The sequence below is a fragment of the Anopheles merus genome, chromosome 2R (assembly GCF_017562075.2).
Source record: "Anopheles merus strain MAF chromosome 2R, AmerM5.1, whole genome shotgun sequence".
NCBI lineage: Eukaryota > Metazoa > Arthropoda > Insecta > Diptera > Culicidae > Anopheles > Anopheles merus.
In genome coordinates this window covers 13,487,401-13,507,369 of record NC_054082.1, presented here as the reverse complement: position 1 = coordinate 13,507,369, position 19,969 = coordinate 13,487,401, and the positions used below count along the sequence as shown (strand labels likewise).

Here is a 19,969-nt window from a genome sequence, read left to right as displayed (position 1 = left end):
GCGTTTTTGCTGCGCAACGCTGAGTCATTTTATGGGGGGGGGGGGTGTTGGGTGGCTTTAACAAATTGCTATGTGTTTTGCATGCTTGACGTGATCTTGAGCGATTGGACTAACTGGGCTTGTTGTGGCTGTGGTGTTCGGTTTTTGTTTGTTATAAATTGTTGCTAAAATTTTATTGAATTCGTGTTTTCTTTACCGTAAGCATTGTGGTGCTGCTTCTGCTGCCTGCATTTAATTGGTTTGGTACTAATTAGTGGGTGTTACTGTTCATTTGCATTCTCTAACTGTTGAAGCGGTTTGTGGAGTGTGATCGATGAGGCGGGGAAGAGGGAAAGGAGATGTTGATTCGAAAAATAAGGAGCGAGAGAGAATGCCATTCAAAGGAAAGAAGGATAAAGTTTCCCACGCCCGCGTTTAGTTTGTTTTGTTTTGTTTTGGAGCAATCTTTGGAATTGACCCCACGGCAGATGAAGCGAAATAAGGAGATGAGAGTTAACCCCCCGCCCGGATCGAAGGGGGGGGGGGGGGACAAACAACAAACACAGCCGCTCACTTGCCGCCAGCGGTGCCGCTGGACGCAATCCGTGCCTCCTTGGCAATGTTCTTCTTGAGATGCTCCTTGTAGTCGAGAATGCCACCGTTCCACTTGGTGACCGTGCCCTTCTCGCACACCCAGATCTCCTCCGCCACCTGGTTGATCAGCCGGAAGTCGTGGCTGACCAGCACCAGCCCACCCTCGAAGTCGTTGATGGCTTCCGCTAAGGCATCGATCGTCTCCATGTCCAAGTGATTGGTCGGTTCGTCCAGCAGCAGCAGGTGCGGCTTCTTCCACGCCAGGTACGCGAACACGACGCGGCACCGCTGCCCGTCGGACAGCTGGCGGATCGGGCAGACCTGCTGCCGCCCGGTCAGCCCGTACCGGCCAACAATCTTGCGCATCTCCTCGCGCTCCACCACCTCGGGGAAGTTTTTCAGCATGTAGTCTAGCGGGCTGGCGTCCATGTCGAGCAGCTCGTGCAGATGCTGATGGTACCGGGCGATGCGCAGATGCGAGTTCTTGCGGATCATGCCGGACGTCGGCACCAGATCACCGTACAGCAGCTTCAGCAGCGTACTCTTGCCCGCACCGTTCGGGCCGACCAGCGCCAGCCGCGTGTCCAGATCGATGCCAAACTCGAGGTTCTTGTAGATGTACGGCGTCTTGTCGTTGTACCGGAAGCTCACGTTCTGCACCATGATCACCGGCGGCGGGATCGTGCCGCAGGACGGGAAGCAGAAGTTGAGCTGCTTCTCGTCCACCGCCTTCTCGGTCAGCCCCTGGGCCACCATCTTGGCGAGCGTCTTCTCCTTCGACTGGGCCTGGCGGGCCAGCTTGGCCGAACCGTGACCGAACCGGGCGATGTAGTTCTTCATGTGTGCGATCTGGTCCTGCTCCCAGTTGTACTGCTTCATCTGGTTCTCCAGCAGCTCGAGCCGGGTCTTGACAAACTGCTCGTAGTTACCGGTGTAGTACTTGAGCCGCTTCTGCGTCATGTGGATGATGTTCGTACAGACGCCGTTCAGGAAGTCCTGCGAGTGCGAGATGATCACCAGAATGCGCTTGTACGTCTTCAGCTCCTCCTCCAACCACACGCACGCGTCCAGATCGAGATGGTTGGTCGGTTCGTCCAGCAGCAGCAGGTGCGGCTTCACGAACAGTGCCCTCGCGAGCGCAATGCGCATACGCCAGCCGCCGGAAAAGTCCTTCGCCGCCTTCTGCTGCATGTCCTTGTCGAAGCCCAGACCGTGCAGGATGCGGGACGCCTTCGCCTCCGCCTGGTCCGCCGACATCTCGTCCAGCCGGTCGTAGATGTCCATCAGCTGCTCCTGCGCGTCGTCGTCCTCCTGCTCGACCAGCGCGTCCGCCATCTTCTCCAGCTTGATGCGCTCCTCGTCCACCTCCATCACGCACTGGATGGCGCTCTTCGAGCTGGCCGGAATTTCGCGCGTCAGGTGAAAGATGTCGATGTGGTCCGGGATCGGCACTTCGCGATTGCCAAGCACGGACAGCAGCGACGACTTGCCGCAACCGTTCGCCCCGAGCAGACCGTACCGCCGGCCGCAGTTCAGCTCGAGCATCGTATCCTGCAGCATCTCGCTGCCGAAGAAGGTGATCGAGAAGTTGGAGAACTTGATGTCACGCGACCGGGGATGCACCGCCAACGACCCGGTGCAGGCACGGGCCTCCGCATTGATCCGTGCCTCCTCGTCCAGCTTCGCGCACAGTGCCTCTGCGACAAAAAAAAAAGTCACGAGTGAACGATTTAACGTAATTTCAGTCAAAATTTGTAATTTCAAAGCAAACTAAATCCTTACCCTCCTCAGTCATATCGGCCGTGACAACGTCACCGTTGGTGCCGTTCGCTTTCTTGTCATCCTTCTTCGTGACCGGGATGCTTTTCTTGTTGCGGCCCTTTTGCTTCTTGTCCGGTGCCATTGTGTTGTACGGGTGGGTTAAAACTGGGACGGAAGAAAGGTAATAGAAACATAAGCGATCAGCACATACATACACACACACACACACACACACACACACACAGCCACACATCCGCTAACATGGAATTCCGACGGATAAAAGTGGGTTAAACGCTTTCGAGGGCGATCAAGTGTAACGGAGCAAGAATTATTAGTTCAACAGCACGCGTTTCGTGGCACATCACAACCAGAATCGATCGAACGGGGGAAGTGTCAGGAAGGGATTCGTTTTTTTTTGCGCTGCTATACATTTCACAATTTTTAATCACATCACGATTGCGAGCCGTGCAAATTGCTTCCGCATTTGTAGTACAGCACAGCACAAAGCGGTTCCGTCTGAGGGGACTTTGCTTCACCCAGCAATATGCAGCGCCGAACAGCGCGAACTACACTTCCCACGGCTGGCAGATGCACCACGGAACGGTGATTGATGGATTGATGCAACTTTGGGGAACGATTTCTACCTGAAAATTAGCTTTTTAACACTCGTTTATATTTTTCGGCCTGCACAACACTTGACAATTGCGAAAGAGGGACTTTTTTTCTGCGCGCGGCGGCATCAAAAAAACACATGTTTTTTGACAGCTGCATTCGGGCAGCGCCGCACAGTGGGAGCGCTCCAGTCGCGCAGTGTTTGATAGATTGTGCAAAGAACGGCTTGCAAAAGGGTTTGCAAAGCAAATGTTTATTCTTTTGCTGATTTTAGAATGTTTAAAGAACAATAAAAATGCATTCCAACATTATTGGAGGGGTTTCGTGTGCAAATAATAAAAGTTTGCATGCGATTGCAATCTGCAATGCACTGTGGTCACGCAAATCAAACACGAACCGATTGCAGGGGTACTCAACACCACTTGAAGCACGATTGGCGGTCGTGGGTTGGATTTGGTCGAGCGATATTAGTGAACGAAAAATTACTCCCAGATATTTTTCATTTAACATTCACCATAAGCATCTGTTTAAACTAATCATAATCATTGAAACAATATAATATCACAAACATATACATCATCCAGCTTCATGGTACAGCTCTCACAGGCTTGTCTATTGTTTGGAGCATGATGGAGCATACGAGCGAGCAGCTACCACACCACCACCAGCAGCATGCTTTCTCTCTTTCGCGCGCGCACACACACTGCAAAACGTGCCGTACAGAAGAGCTTCGGCTTAGCGGCGTCGGCGGTGTCGGCTTCTCTGCAGGGCAGCCGCTCTCTCGCAGCATACTCGCTGCCAACGCTTTCCAGTGTGCGGACGTGCGTGCGCTTTGCTCTCGAGTGTGTGGCGTTTTGGTACGGTGGTACTCGGAAAAGCAAACGGGCGAGACATACACCTCGTTTAGGACGAAACGTTTTTCCAGCAGTTTTCAGCTCGCGCGCCTCCATCCAAAGTTTGCGGGGCGAGCGGTAGACAACGCGAACGTGCCGCAAATTGTGTGTGTGTGTGTGTGTGTTGACAAAAGGTGTGCTAAACATTCTTGTGAACTGGAGCGCTTTGCAGCTCTCCTGGGGAAAAGTGCGCGACAGTAGTAGACACCGAAAAACTCAACACATTCCTTCAGTGCCCGACCAACCCGTGCAGGACCAGTAGAACCAGGCGGGGTTGTGGAGTTGTCTCCCGCCCTTTGCACAGAACAAGAAACGGTGTTCATGTTACATCGTGCCTAGCCGAGGGAAGGTGCAAGAAAGAAAAGAAAAAAACCACCCCACCACAACACACCGTAAAGCGCAAGCCAATCGGGGAAGTGTGGGCGCGCGCGAGAGAGTGCAGTTTCCGATTGCAGATTTCCTCGTTTGGCAAACACGAATAAGCGGAAATACTGGCAACAAATGTAAAGCCATTCCATTGTGCTATTAGCTCGGTCTGTCTGTGTGTGTGTGTGTGTTTGTGGCCGTCGCGTTGGTGTTGAATTTAGAGATGTCTTCTTTGCACTTCCACCGGCAGTTCCCGTAAGGCATCCAGCAAACCCCCTTTTCGTTCACATGACATCACCAATGCCGTCAACGGAAGCTATGGAGTGCTGACCGTCGCCTACTGCACAGCCCCACATACACACCTAGAGCCCTGCCTGGATGGTGCAAGCTCCACGGCAAGTGTATTGTGTTGTAAGCAGCGCGCGAAGAACCACCGTCACCAAAGCAAGGTGAAGAAACCGCCGTGATAATCGCCCCGTAGTCCCCGGGGCGCTGTTGTGTTGTCAAAATAGTATTCCGGTGTGCCCGTGTGCTTGTGTGCTTGTGTGTGTGTATGTGGTTTGTGCCGGAATTTAGCGGGCATTTCGCGCGACGCATAATGATAAGAGGCACGCGTGAGGGTGAGCATTGTACTGGTGCTTCCTCAACATTTATCTCGTTCGCCTTTGTGCGGCGGCGGTAGTATTCTCCTCCTACTCCTGGACTGTGCATCATGATCTTCCCATCCTGCAGTGTTTCGTAGTGCTCTCGTAGTGTGAAGTGTGTGTGTGTGGTCCTGTTCCTGTGTGTGTGTGGTGTGTACCGCATCCTTCGTAGTGGTGTAGTGTAATAGAAAAGCGAGCGCGCCTCTAGGGCCCTCTAGGATAGAGAGAATTCAATATCGATTGCTGGCCTGTTCATGGGCACAAGTGGTCTGCCCACCCTGTACCGCCGTTAGGTGCAGTTTGCAGTGGTTTGGAAGAGGTTGTGATATTGCCATTTGGAAAAGTGGGCCGGTTTTTTGTGTGTTCATTGGTTCGGTTTCGATTTCGTTCGTGTGTTAGCTGGTCCTCCAGCGGTGGGGCTACAGACTTCTGGAAATATTTGTGTGGTAAGTCCATTTTGAAAACAATAATTTGAAGCCAACCAGCTCTTCTTGCTTTATGCTCTCTTTAGTTGTGTGTGTGTGTGGGTCGATCCTCCCTCCCCCTTACCTCCCCCCCCAAGGGTGCACTATATGCAGCGGGTTGTGCATCGTGCACCACGACCACGCTCGTACCATATGGCTGCACCACGACCACACGCTTTCTGCTGCACGGCACAGGATCACCCCATGGCCGTGGCGCGTGTGGGCCGATTAATGGGAGGAAGTGGGCCGATTGTGGCACCGCCCAGCGGGGAAGCGGGGTGAATGAATAATTGTCCGAACCCGAGATGAGTAGGTGTGAAAGCGCCCGGGGAGAAAGGAATCGAATGGTGGTGGGCTTACTGGTGCTGGCGCTGCTGCTGTTAGGAAGAGGCTGCTGGCCTGGCCTTAAAACGCCAATCGACACTGCGATCGACAACGCGTTCTGGTTTGAAAGAAGCGACACACACACACACACCACACACACACACACACACACACACACACACACACACACACACACACACACACACACACCACACACACACACACACACACACACACACACACACACACACACACACACACCCGAATCGAACGAGGTGAGTTCGAAAGGTGTAACTGCATCCGACTGCAACCGTGATGACCGCTAACAGGCCCAGTGCACGCGTCCCACACATACACACACACACACACGACACGACTCTTCGGGAGGTCGAAAGAAAGGATCCACTGAAAGAGGCACCACGGGGATCCTCACACCGGTTAAACGCGCCAAAGACGCTGAGCATTGGAGTCGAAGAAATCTTATCTTGCAGCCATGCAAGAGGGCACTGTCGAAGCCACCGGCGGGGCGCATCCGATGAGCGAAAGGAGGAACCATTTCGGTGTCGAAAGTGATGGGTCTTTAATGAAATTATCAACCTCATGTTAGGGCCAGGCACGCCAGCCAGCCGGGAAGGTATTTTGATTGAAAAACACATTTTTATTGACTACGCTTATGCGGGCGCACGATCGTCAATGTGCACCTTCTTCTCTGTCTCTCTTTTGATCGATGCTTCCCATCATCCCTGGAGGGTCGCGAACGGATTCCAAAATGTTGTGTTTAGGAATGAATTTTTCATGAGATCAGTAAACAGTTTTATCGCCCTTTTGCTGCCGCTGCACCCAGGGGCAGTTGAGGTCATTATCGGGAGAGGAGGAAGATCGAGAGATCTCAATTTTGAAGATGTTGGTCGTAAAGATGGAACATACTTAACTTCCTAAAGACGCCAAATTGCTTACTCGTTGAGTTAATGAGTGGGAGCCGTTGATCTAGAGGGAAAGTCCCAGTTTGAGTGCATTCACGTCCGTTTCCGTTGGAGGCTTCGGGTCTACGAAGTTAGCGCAAAGCCTTATCAGCGAAATGAATCACCGTGGAATGCAAATATGGTTTGCTCTAAGTCACACAAATGGTGCTGCAAAGCCAATGACGCATTTCCAAAACCTGGTATTAACTAAGTACAGTCAACTCCCTCTTATCCGCAAACCAATGGGACTGGCGGAGTGAAGTAGAGGTTTACACATTGCAGTGATTAAAATGTTCTTACGAGCTTTAAGAACATTGAAGGATTAGTAATGTGTTGAAAACGTCGCTTGAACAGTTGCTACAGAAAGCTTGGGTTGCAGACATAATTCTAATAAGTTTTGTAATCTTCTATTTTTGGCATCCAAGCGCAGAAGTCCGCACATGTCCTTAGATGGTCTGACAATAAGCAGAGAACTGGCGTTTAAAATCTCATTAAATTTGAGCTGTCTGGAATTGGCGGACATGTACTGTATGCAGATTCGAGGAATCTTCCGGATAAGAGAGATAACAATGTGTTGGAATTGAAACGTACTATTGAGAATGTTCACATTAGAAAGGTTCTACGAATTAGATAATTAGAGTTCACTATTACGAACTATTTAATCAATTCATGCTCTACCGAAGCCACAACAACGATAGCTGAAGAATTTAATTGCATGGCCCGCACGTCACCGTGCTGATATACCCTACCCCGGTCATCCCAAGCGGTTGCCTCCGGTTGTTTGTTTTAGTTCCAACCCAGAACCCATTGCTCGACCGCTTATCACACTGGAAGCCCGCTGCGGTGACTTGGCTCGTTATAGTCGCACTGATAGTTACAGCAGCTCCCCAGTTGTTTTGTATCAACCCCTTGCAGTGGGGCCGGCAAGTTTACGACGATAGGGAAGTGGAGGAGTTTACTTTTGCTACCAGTAAAAGCAAAAATGCCGCACCACCGGTCATAAAGGGGGAAGCTAAGAAAAATGTAACCTAATGTATCACACGTTTCATCCAAGGGTGGTGGGGAACTGAGGCTAGCAACGTTCTCAGAGAGTGCGGAAATTTACAAAACTATTCTGTCCGGGTGGTCCGATGACCACGTACGTGCAGGAGGAGGTTGGGTTGTGTTGTTGGTTGCTGTAGTTGTTTGCAAACATGTTCTCATCGTGTGCGCTGTGGTAGAAGAAGTAAGGGATATGATCCAAGGTTACTCGCTGCTACCTCAGCTTCGATGTCGCCTCTTGACCTCTGGAGCGTTCGATAATGGAGTATCGATGCCACTGCCGGTTTTTGTATCTGGAAACTCGGAATCAAACACTTCGATTAACACATCAATATGATCGCTTTATCGATCGATCGGTTATCTATTCCCCTCCCAAAACCTTGGCGGGGACGACTCTCCACACAAACACGGCTCCGAAAGACCCTTCCAAACACGTTTTCGGCTGTCCGGTTTCCTATGCCAGAGGCGGCAGTGTACAGTGGGCTTTGGCTCTGTCGTCTTTAGATAGCTTAAAATCGGAGCACCGCATTTTCGGGGCACAGTGTTAGAGGGCCGCTCTTGATCGCTTGCAAGCAGCAAAGACAGCGAGTCACGCTGCATTCCGGTTTTTGGGTGCTTTTGTTCGGAAGACCCCGGACTCCGTCGGCAGCGGCAGCGGCTACGTCGGCGATTGATCAATCGCTCTAGGGCAGGTGATTGGCGAATTGTGTCGCTAGCTTGTGTAGGGCTCACGCTACCGCTGCTGGTTTTGGCCTTTTTGTTTCCCCAGCGTACATGAAGAGTCACTTTGCTTTGGAAACAACATCTGCATGGATTAGCATTCCACCCGTGTGCTGCTGCTGTGCCCCGCTTGCCCGTTGTGCCCGGGACGGATCGTTCGGTAAGGTGACAGCCACACACCGGGCAAACTTCCTACCGCCGGCAGTGATCCTGTCAGCGAGATGTGCAATATTTGTGCAGTTTTTAGGCCACGGCGGTGAAATTGATTACCATATGGATGTAGCGCTTTTCTACCTCATTTACATTTGTCCGCCAGCAGGTCGTCGTCGCCGATGCTTCTCGGCGTTTGGTCTAGCGCGCGCGGGCTTTGCATTAAACACACTTCATGCCTTCCATCCCTCCGACACAAGCGAGTACGACGCGAGATCGTGCGCTACATGCGCCGTGGCAAAGCGGCCAGCATAATCCCTTACGTGTAAGTGAACCGAATCCATGCTCACGACATCTTTGCTGGTCGTGAAGGGGGGGGGGGGGGGAGGGGAAGGGACCCATCGGGTAGGTGTCGCATAGAGTGCTTGCCGCCTAGCTAACTCCCAAGAGCCTAGTTTCACCCCCCCCCCCGCCCGGTTAGTAACTAGCCCTTTCCGGCCGATCGATCGTAACGAACCTCCTCTCATTTTCCTAAGGACCGTTTGTCTACCCGCAAGATCTCCCTTTCGCGAAGGCAGAGGGGGCCCAGCTTTTCGTTGGCATGGCTTAACCGCTCGCCAGCGCCACTTGGAAGCTTCCAGCGCACGTTCGAAAGCATTGCGCAAAGGCGCGAGCCTTGCGAAGCCGTACAGTGTGCCTCGCACCTTTTGCCAATCAGTTATTTCATTGTTTTTTTGTTATATTGTTGTCCCTTTAGGTTTTCGTTCCCGGCGCTTGGTTCCGATGAATGTCATGCAGAAAGAAATAAAACATGCACAACCAGCAAAAGCACGCAATAAACTAATCAACCAAACGGTGGTGACAAAACACGTGCCCCCCGTGCCGATGGGTCCGATCGCGTTTGATAAGCAGCACCCCACGCGCGGAACGGACGAACCGCTTCGTAGCGCCACATTTGGCTAGGGCCATTAGCGAGAACAAGCAAATTTGTGCTACACAAAAAACTGCTTGGCAAATTAACGTTTTCCGATAAGAGTAGCAGGTAGTGTAGCGAGTAGAATGGCAATAATTCTGTAGCGAATTTATATCGTTTGGTGGAACAAACTGGTAACATATAGAGCAACATTTGGACATGTTTTGTTGTGAATTCAATTTAAATTGATGCTTCGCAGAACAAGATTTTGTTAAAGCGATCAGAAGTTATTGATTTTAAACGATTTTATATGAATTGAATTATATGAAAAAGGACAAAAGCGTGACACATTACGCATGCGATTGTCAAGCTGCGGCAGAAATAAGCCGCAACCATCTCCCATACAAGACATGGGTGCCACTCTCGGCAGCAATCAATTAGCATGCAGCGTGAGGAAATTCTGCCACCATATTGTTGTCGCCGCTCCATAATTTATTGTAGATCAAATGGCATGTCCTCTCGCACTTTATCTCTCTCTCTCTCTCTCTCTCTCTCTCTCTCTCTCTCTCTCTCTTTATCTGTTGTTACAGCTCTGCCAAACGGTGCATGCATGCTAATTGTGTGACGCATACTGTGCTACGCCTATTGCTCGAACGGTGCCAATGTGTCGCGTACAGTGTGTGAAGCAGCAGCAGCAGCAGCAGCAGCACCAGCAAGCAGTAAAAAAAAAACCTACACTAAAGGAAAGGGATCGAGCTGATCAAGCGTTTGGCGCTGTTGCCTCTCTATTTCTCCTCCCTTTCTCCTTCCCTCACCACCACCTTGCGTTACCAATCGATCGATTGAGATAGGAGAGCAGGGCGGCAGCAGGGTTTGCCGTCCAAGTTGCACGGTTGATTATTGTTATTGCTCATACGTTAGCATCCTACCTCCTAGTGGTGGCGGGGAGGGGGGGGGGGGTGGAATGAGGAAAGGGTTTGTTCTCCCCTTCATCCCCGCACCCCAAAGTGGCCCACTCGCGATCGGCAAAGTGCGAGCGAACTTCGTACCACGCTTCTCGCGTTCGCCAAAAACCAAAACATTTATATATAGGATGCCGTGCCGTGCCGACCAGCGGGAGTGTCCCCACAGAGAGGGACCCCAGGTGGGGTAGGACAACACACCACCGTCCTGTGTCGTTAGCATTCGGTCACGGAAAGCGCACGAAATGAGCGTTGCCTCGCACACACAAACGAGCGCGCGGGCGCCCCGTTCCGTCGTTGAGATTATTTTATTACATGTCGCGACCACAAACCCCCCTATCCACCCCCTTTAGCTCCCCCTTACAGCAAGCCCGAGGGCAGCTTTGGCAGCTGTGTGTGTGTATGTGTGTGCTTGCGTATGGTTGTGTGATTTTGTTCCTTCCTAAAAGCTGCGCGAACACGCGCCTTCACGCTTTTGCGTATGTAGATGAGTGTGTCTTTTTCGTACGGAAGAGGGGAAGAGGGAGGGCGTTAATGGTGTGTAGGCCGTGTGTGTGTGCGTGTGTGTGCGTGTGGAAGCTGTAATATGGGCGGGTGAGGGGAGGGTTGGTTGCAAACTAAAAACGAAACATTAAAATAGGAGGCTCTGGCCGGGAGAAAACGAGACGACGAGTAAGAGTAGAGGACCCCCAAACGAAAGCCTCCAAAGCGTGGAAGAGATGCTGGAGGGAAGAGAGGGAAGGTGGGGACTGGGCAAAGTGAACCCGAGGCGCACACACACGGAAAACGGGACGGGGAAAGATGAGATGGCAGAAGAAAGATGGTTCAATGGTCGATTCGTCTCTAAGTGCACCACACACCCAAGCCATCCTACTCACCCTCTCGATCCCCCACCGGAGTCGCGGGAACCGGTCCGGCATAAGCGGGACAAAGCGGAAGACTTTTGTTTGATCGCGAGTGAAGTTGCGCGACTCTTTCTGCCACGAACCCAACCCCGAAGCTACGAGGAGGCATATGAATGTTTGGCGTTCAATTTACGAACCGGCGGGGCCAATCGAAACAACAACAACAACAAAAAAAGCGCGCATACACTGGAAAACAAAGCGACCCCTAGACGCGCGGGTCCCCCCTAGGAAATGACGCGGGTCCGTGGACATTTTCGGTGGTTCACTGTGTTATATCATTCCCGGCTCATCAGTTCAATCATATCGAAGCGCCCAAACGCGGAGTGTGCGCCCTTTGGGTTGGGCTTTGTTTTGCGTATGAAAAGTCCCACTGACCATTAAAGCTTTAAATAACGTCGCCTGTCATAAATAACACACCGAGCGGCGGCGGCGGCGGTGGCGGCCGGAAAAAAACGGTATTGAAGATGGACAAAGATAACGATTTTTAAGTTTGCATGCCTTTGCGAGAGGCGACCAACAATCGACCAACCAAACTGTGAGGCACCGACCGCACCACCGATCCTTAGCGTTCGATATCATCGAATCACAGTAACCGCACCAAACAGACAGTGTACAATTTATGATGACAGAACAATAAAAGGTAGACGCGAGGAACGCAAAAGGGAAGCGATAAAGGCGGGTGAAACCCGAACAAATGAACCTGCAAAACAAATCGCGCCGGCAAATTAGCAAAAACACACCGCGAACACGGACACGGGTGTGGGGGCAAAGAAACACGACGTAAAGCAGCATGCAGAATAGAAGATAACAATAGAGAAAAAGAGAGAACAACAAATCTCCGCAACGAAGCTTAAGGAGCGAGATAGGCAAAAGGAAAAGAAAACAAACAAAAACTGAAAACAAACACGAAAAAAAAGAAGTTGAAAACATGAAATGAGACGAGAAAAGGAATCAAATAAAAATGTAAGCACTGCCTTTTGATGATGCTTAAAGTATGCGAAATCAAGATGATAACAATAACGATGCTAACAGTAACAGAGAAACGCAAACATAAGGAAGAAAGAAGAACAAAAAAAATACAAAAAATAAAAAACTGGAGCAGCTTTCGAGTGGGTGAGGGGGATGCCCCATTCGGCCGGGATTTGGATGGATTTGGATAACTTTGTGAGCATGAATGAGCGCCCCTGTGTGTGTGTGTGTGTAAGGGTAGAAAGACAGAAAGCAACACAGAACGTGAGAAGGAGTAGAGAGAAAGAAAAAAAAAACAAATAACGAATGAGAGTCACAAAAATTAGAAACCATGTCATGCAGATTACCCTTACCCGGCAAGCCCCCCGTGCCCCCCACACATTAGAAAATGAATTGGAAGCGTGTGTGTGAGTGTGTGTTGGGATTAATTTTATCGCTCGTATATATAGTTTCCCCAGCCAAACCGCACCTCCACACCTCCATGTTTGTGTTTGAGTGATGTTGCCGTTTACATCAAGACGCTCTCTGTGTGTGATGTTGTCCTGGGTTTAACTCCAACTCGCCCCTCAAACGGGGTTGGCCCGTGTTGTGTTGTTCGCAAACTCACCCGGACGGAAATGCACTCTATGGACTTTGCTTCGCTTTCCTTCCGCGGGCACAGTTTGACGCTGCGTAATGTTTGTTATGGTTATGGGAGCAGATCCCGCGAGACGATCATCTGCCGCGAGTGTGTCAAATGTCGGCGTGGAGTACTATCTCCACCCATTTCCACGAGCGTGCTCTTTATGCGCGCGCGCGCGCGCGTGTGTGTTTATACTCCCGGCTTTTGCGTACGCCATGTCTGCTGCTTTGTTGGGCAGGGACGGAGGTAGAAGACGACGCACTTTTCGTTTAGATGCGTTCTGGAGGGAGAGAGGAGGAGGAGGAGGAGAAGGTGGTGAGTCTGAGTCGCCCATGTTTGGGGCAGAATTTGCTTGCCCAAGCGTAAATAACCCCCGCCCTACAGCGAGTGTGAAGCGAGGGACGCGTTGGAAAAGTTAAAAGGGCCACACGTTCAATGGGTGAGTTATGTGGGAGGTGGGGGCAGGGGGGAGGGGGGGGTCTCTGGACGACGAGACAAAAACAGAGCAACAACAACAACAACAACTGTGTGGCCCAAAATGCGATCGCGTTTCGATCGATTCGTGTCTGCATTTCTGGTGCATTTTTTCGGCGCTGCCTCGTGTCGGCGTGCGGGTCCGTCCAGGCAGGTGGGGGAAGGAAGGAGACGTGCTGCTTCAGGGTGAGTTACGATCGTTGTTAGTTTACGATCGCTCGGGCATCACTTTCCGCGCTCCGTTTGGGTGTTTGGGGAGGGCGTGCTGCCTTGCTACCTCCAACCTTCTTCTCTCCGTTCGCTCCAAACCAAAAACTGGTGACGAAGACGACGAACCCCCCCCCCCTCCATTAATAGCACTACCTCCCCACAGCCAAAAGCCGTCCCGCTGCCGGGGTTGCACGACATTTTTCGTGTTTATGCGCGGGTTGCCGCGGGAGGGGAAAGCATTTGTCTTGTCGCTTTACGAGCATACGCTCGCGCATGGGGAAATGCGTAGGTGCATCGGGGCGCGAGGTCTGATCCGCTTAAAGCGAATCATTACAAACGACAAAGTTGCACTTTCGTTGTTTTTTTTTTTGTGTATATGTTTTTGCTCTGCTTCCTTCCGTTTCGATATTTTATACGCTCGGGCACAACCAATAGCAAATACGGATACTATTGAAGATTGTAAGTGGAAAGAAATGGCACATCATTTATCGTATGATGAGATGCTGCAAGCATACATCAGAAAGGGGGGCCATTAGAGATACGCGGCATTAAAGCGGACACGAACCACGGTAGCGCGTGCTGGCCGGGATTTGGCCTGTAAAAGAAGATGCTGTGTGTGCTGCAGTGTGTTCGCTCGTACGGGACATCTATTGAACTGTCCAAACAGCACGATAATGCTCATCGATCTTGGGTATTGATTTCAGCAGAAGACGTTATAAGAGGTTTTGTTTATTTTGTTGTTGTTGTGCCTTCCCCAGGGGTCACAGTCCATTGAATTGGGGTGCTGGGAAGATATTCACTTCCAAACTCCAACTCCAACGTCAGTTCCCTGGTCAGCTTGAAGCAGTTTAGGGTTACCTTTCGACTGCGACTGCATTGTTTTGAGACTGGGGAGTTTCTTCGGGAGACGAGTGTGTGGCCTCTTATTACACACTGCCGCGTGTGAGCAGACGCTTGAGAGGCACTATCGCATTTCAATGCTCCTCCGTACAATCCATCAATCTTCGTTTGCGTGTTTGTGTGTGTGTGTGTGTGGGGATAGGGTATTTGTTGTGCCTGCTGGCCGGAGAGGAGAGGATGGCCGATGTCATCCGATGCGCTACTGTTTCATGTACCACGAGCACCAAGCATGCATGTCGGAATGCACCTCGTTGTGGTTAATGTACAACATGGATGGGACGTCACACTTAGCAGAGGGTGGTGGACGTTTTGTGACGTTAGGTTGGAGCATGGTGGTAGATTGTCATTCTCAGTTCTATTATGACATTGAATTGATCAGCCTTTTAATGTGCGGGTTTTAACATGACCCAATCTTGCTCGATGACTTCACCTCTGTACTGTTCTTAGGTTTTGCAACAGCAATTGAACATTATGCCTAAGTTCCAGAACACAAAACCTTCGGGACACAATGAACATCTGTTCCCTGGTAGATCTTTCCATTCCAACTTTCCCATCATCGTCATCATACCCGAGGTGACGGAAAGACAACGACGAGACTTCACAAAATGTCACCACCACCACCCCACCAGGGAATGCGCACATTCTTCCGTGGTGGGCAAAAATTGGAAAGGAGCGGAATCGGATATCGTCCGCGGGTCTCGGAAATGTAAACCTTCGCTGCAGGCGTAGTCGTGAAATTAGAATACATCGTGAACATACCGCTTCAGGGTCCTCCCCGCCCGACAAAGCCTGGAGCCTGGAGAGTGTAGTGTTGCGGGGGATGGTTGCCCTCTTAGAAAGGTGGTAAATGTCTCACTTGGGGATTTTGCTATCCCTCCACGCAGAGAAATTCCAGCCACAAACATAACACTCACTTTTGAAGAAGCGTGTAGCGTTTGTTTTGGGAAACTGCCGCTGAGCGAAAGGAACAAACTCCCTGGCCTCTCTCCCCCTTAGGGTGGGTGAGGTAGTTCGTTCTGCTTGGGGGATATTTTTACAGCGTTTGTTTTCTGTATTGCTCCATCCGCCATGCTGCTTGCGTTTCCATTTGTCTCCAAGACGTCCTGTGTCGCGAGATGAGTGGAATTAACGGGGAACACGCCTGGACCGTTCTTGTAGCGGGCAAAGTTAACGATTCTAGGCGGAACTCTGACTATCGATTGAAAACCTTCGGTGCGGACGATTGCATCGATGTGATGTAGATGACGATGTTCAGACGATTTAACACCCATTTAAGGTTTTCTGTAGGCTTGTAATTGCTATGTGGCTTCTGGACGCTTTGTAGTTGTAGACTGGAGTTTCGAACAACAGTTAACGATGCAATCGGACCCCCAATTAGCCTAAGAATTGGGGAAAGAAGGCTGAAATTACAGCGCAGCAAGGAATTAGCCGCGCAATCGAGCATTAGCCTGAATGCTTTTCGGTTTCTAATTTCTTCGAACGGGAGACGTAGCGGAGGTCACCCCTGGAGTAGCGGGTAGGGGTAACATCTGCTTAGCATTATGCAAAGCATTCTTTTTGCAAACCATTTTGTAAACGGTGCGTAAAACAAAAAACAACTGCTTCGGGAAATACAGTTCTTGCATTGAGTTTCTTGCCTCTTCTTGTACTTGCCTACGGAATCCCGATGAATGCTTCGCACATGGCAGGTCATGCCGGCATATTCGTTCCCATGTGCCGTTAGTGTTCGCATTTCCTCGTAGAATTCGAACGGAATTGAAACATGATTCGAGCATTTAGATCTTTTTTTTCAATTACAAGAGAAGGAGCTGGACTAATTGGGGAGGAAGGGAGCATTATGGGGCAGCTGAACAAGCCCCTCGTACCGGCGTCCCGTCATTTAATCCTGCTTAAGCCGGTCATGTCAAAGTCAAACGTATGGCACTCTAAACCCACCGCTTGCCAGCCTGGAAAGTGAGCGTCAAGCCAGACCCAGACAGCAGTGAAAAGTCTATTCCTTGAAGGTTAATAAGCGAAAGTAGGAAATTAATAGCAAGCCACGATGGTGGTGGTGTGGAGAATACGGTACATTCATTGCCCCGGTGCCATGCGGGACCATCTGATACACATCTGTTTTGGGTTTCTCTGTTGGGGATAGGGTTGACTGAGGGACCTCTCTGTCCGAGGAAATCTGTCGCCGGCGGGAGCAAACAACGGGAGTGCGAGAAAGAGGTGGGTAGCAAAAAATAAAAACACACGATAAGTCCAAAGTTAAGCCAAAGTTCAAACGTTGACAGTGTTTGAGTTTGGCGCAGTTGTAGAACCAACCCGCCTGTTGGTTTGGTAGGACCCGCGCGTTTGTGCGCATCACGCGACGTGATTAACGAGCACACTCGGGTGGCGTTCCGCAGCTTCCGTGGCGCGTTGTAAACGCACACAGACACGCTATAAATTGGCAACATCAGTGGGAGTCTGGGCGACTGTTGGCTGCTTCCACGCGCGCGCGCGCGCGCTCCCCGTCAACAGATTATCGCGTGTTTTGATGTCGTTTGATTGAATCGCAGACGTCGCAAATATGCGTTCCGTGGCGGCGGCAGTGGCGACGCATCAGCAACATGCACACCCGCATACACTTTTGTTAACGCGCTGGAAGTGCTGGGAATGGGGGATGAAGGCTTGATTGATGTGGGCATTGTTGCGGGGAGGGATCCGTTGGGAAACGGGGAGGAGCATCATTGCACGCCGACTAATGGGAATGGGCTGTGGAATGCAGGCCGATTATCAGTGGAATGGGTAAAAGAATGGCAAGAATTGTGTGGCCGCTGCATTGTAATTAAATGCCACGAGAAAGAGAGAGAGATAGCGAGAGCAAGAGAAATAGGGAACAATCTTTTCCGCTTGTTGGGGGGTTGATTGAGCATATGAAATGACTTTAAAGTATTTAATTACAACAAAGTTTGAAAACGATATGAAACGACAGAAACGACACTACCCCACAAATTACAGAGCAATCGTGAGCGTAGATAATCCCGTCCTAATGCTTTGCCCGTTTCCTTCTAATCCGTTCTTATCCGGGATAAGTGAATTGCAGCACGTTGCCCACACACCCACTGACCCCACGGCGTCCACCTTGCGGCCGGGTGTGACCTCAGTTTCCCAGGAAAGCAAAATTTCTGACTTTCTAGCATCGCCTCGTTAGGGACACGTTAGAGCGGCGCGCTGATGAAGTAATCCCTTTCACGGAGCCGTCCTTGGTGTGACATTTTCTGTCCATCATCGCACCAGGAGCTACATAGCCGTTCCTTGCAGCATCATCTATCTAATGACGCGCTGCTCCCACCTGTATAGAAATGACTTGCCCCTTTCGTCGCTAATGTTCTATCACCGCGTCAGTGAAGCAGCTTCTAACCGCCATTACCGCTGTCACTTACACTGGCTGCTGCTGTTCATTGACGTCGTTCAGCCACTCCGCTCTATTGTATCATTGCTAATGGAGCTTTGCAAGGTCGGCTCTCTACGCGTGCGTGTGTGTGACTTTGTCTGTGTAGGTTCCATAGCCTCCCATACGACCATCGACTATCGGAGGCTGCTGACTAAGCGCTACCGAGTACGCCACCAATGATGGCTTCATTTCACTGGTCCGCTCGTTACGATGCGATACCATCCGTTAGATGGCGCCAGCCGCTGTCTCTACTACTTCAGCACCGACTCCAACTCCTCTCACTACGCTCTCTCTGTGGGTCGATCGTCGTGGTCACCAGGCCAGCGGTCGGGAGCCGCTTTTGCGATTTGCATTTGTGTGCCATAATTTGTTGTTTCCCCCGTCGGTGGCGTAATGGAGCTCGGAGTGTGTCGAGCTGCGTGTGGGGCCGCTGCCGCCGTGCGCTAGGCGCCAGCCAAGGGCTGCACCCGCGTTAGTAAGCACTCGCAGCAAGCGCGTGTACCGTGTGGTGCGATCTCTTAAGTACACGCCGCACGTTCAACCTAGCGTGCGAGTTTTTGTGTGCCTGGCACCCATATGCAAAAGTAAGCCGACGGCGCCAAGATCCCCACATATGGATCTGCTTAGTTCGTTGCTGCTGCAATTTGACGTTAGTTTGCGCTCGTAAATATTCAAGCCGTACGGGGTAAGCAGTGCAAAAGGGTTTGCAGTGCACGCCGTGGTTTGTAAAGTGACAAGAGACGAACCATTTTTTTTGGTGCGTGTACCCCAGTTCTGTGAAGCTTCTGCCATCGGGAGTTGCTTTCCTTCCGAGTCGGTGACAGTACGCTGAACCAGTGATCGCGTCCCTCGCCTTTGCTCTCAGTAGGAGATTAATGCTGGTGCCGTTTATGGATGCGTAATGTATGCGCCAGTGCCGGTGGTTGGTCGCACGGTCGCCTTTATCGGGCCGTGCAAGTTTGCATGATTATAAAACTTCAACATCTCCATTATCAGCGCACCGTTGTTGCAGTGGGAATTACTATCATCGCTTGTGCCTATGTCTCTACCACCCATTTTTTCACTCTCTCTGTCTTGCTCGTTGCTGGGTATTAGATAAAGCGCCATCGCAGCTCATGAATGCTACATCAAAGACGCAGAGCACAGTGGTGTATCGTATCCAAGGTTCTTTATAACACACTAACACTCTGGCAGAGGGAGAGGGCTCCAACTCCAAACCTTCGAGATAATGACATGCTATCCGATCGGCAGCCGATGATCATCAGTTTATTCAGTGCCCAGCGCTCCCTCACCCGGTGCTCGTCGCTAGTCTCTTAGAAAGAAACCGTTTGGAAAATGCCCCCACGCGGAGATAATGTTCCGTTCCGCAGGCAGCCTCCAAATTATAGTTCGCCTTTTCATTACTGCTCTTTGCTATGCTGCGCCAGCTCGCCACCCCAGCTGGGCCGTTTAACTAAACACAGCTATCGTTCAAGCAAAGAGCAGCCCCCACTACAAGCGACTTGGTGTGCCGGGCATGGGCATGTTACTCCGCGCTTGTTTGTGTGTGTGTGTGGGGCACTGTGTTATAGGTCATACTTGTGCTTTCATTGTTGTGCCTCAGGGCCATGTTCTCTCCGCAAGGCACAAGGTTTTTGCCTCGTTCCACAAAACGACGGCACACACACAAAACCCCGCACAGTGCACAGTGTCTCCCCAGCCGCTGTGTCTCTCTGGCTCTTGCTGTCTCTAATTGGGCCAAACTGTTTCTAGCGAAATGGGTTTCCAATTATTGATCTTCTCTTTTTTGTGTTTTGCGCTGTCCACTCCACCCCACCCATCAGCCCACCAGCAACCAAGAGAGCCTATTTTCTATGTCACAGTTGCGTTTAAAGTTTCATCGCCCGGGTGCTGTGTCCATCGCTCTACTAAGGGAGGGCACTTTCCATATGGTCATGGAGTCGGGCGTGGGGATGTGCCTTTGGTGACACACGCGCATTTCCACCCCGACCACAAAGTAACCCAGTTTTCACATACAAAGATGAGTTGAAAATGAGTTGCCGCTGGCTCTTCTCGCCCATAGTTATCGTGCCCCCTGGAGCCG

General features: G+C 51.0%; 2 protein-coding genes across 2 annotated transcripts in view; one reads left to right on the top strand and one right to left on the bottom strand.

Annotated features, from left to right (window-relative positions):
• Positions 1–34: 34 nt before the first annotated feature.
• LOC121603598 (ATP-binding cassette sub-family F member 2) lies at positions 35–3,090 on the bottom strand. Its single transcript, XM_041932572.1, has 3 exons — positions 2,979–3,090; positions 2,356–2,499; positions 35–2,270 (listed from the first exon to the last, which is right to left on the bottom strand). Exons 2-3 carry the CDS (start codon positions 2,474–2,476, stop codon positions 550–552), a joined length of 1,842 nt encoding a protein of 613 aa, XP_041788506.1. The 5' UTR covers positions 2,477–2,499; positions 2,979–3,090; the 3' UTR covers positions 35–549.
• Positions 3,091–3,718: 628 nt separating this feature from the next.
• LOC121600199 (ras-associated and pleckstrin homology domains-containing protein 1) overlaps positions 3,719–19,969 on the top strand; it is a 53,331-nt gene continuing 37,080 nt past the window's right edge. The window contains exon 1 of the mRNA XM_041928617.1: positions 3,719–5,295. The gene's annotated coding sequence lies outside the window, so the exon portion shown is untranslated. The remainder of the gene's footprint in view (positions 5,296–19,969) is intronic.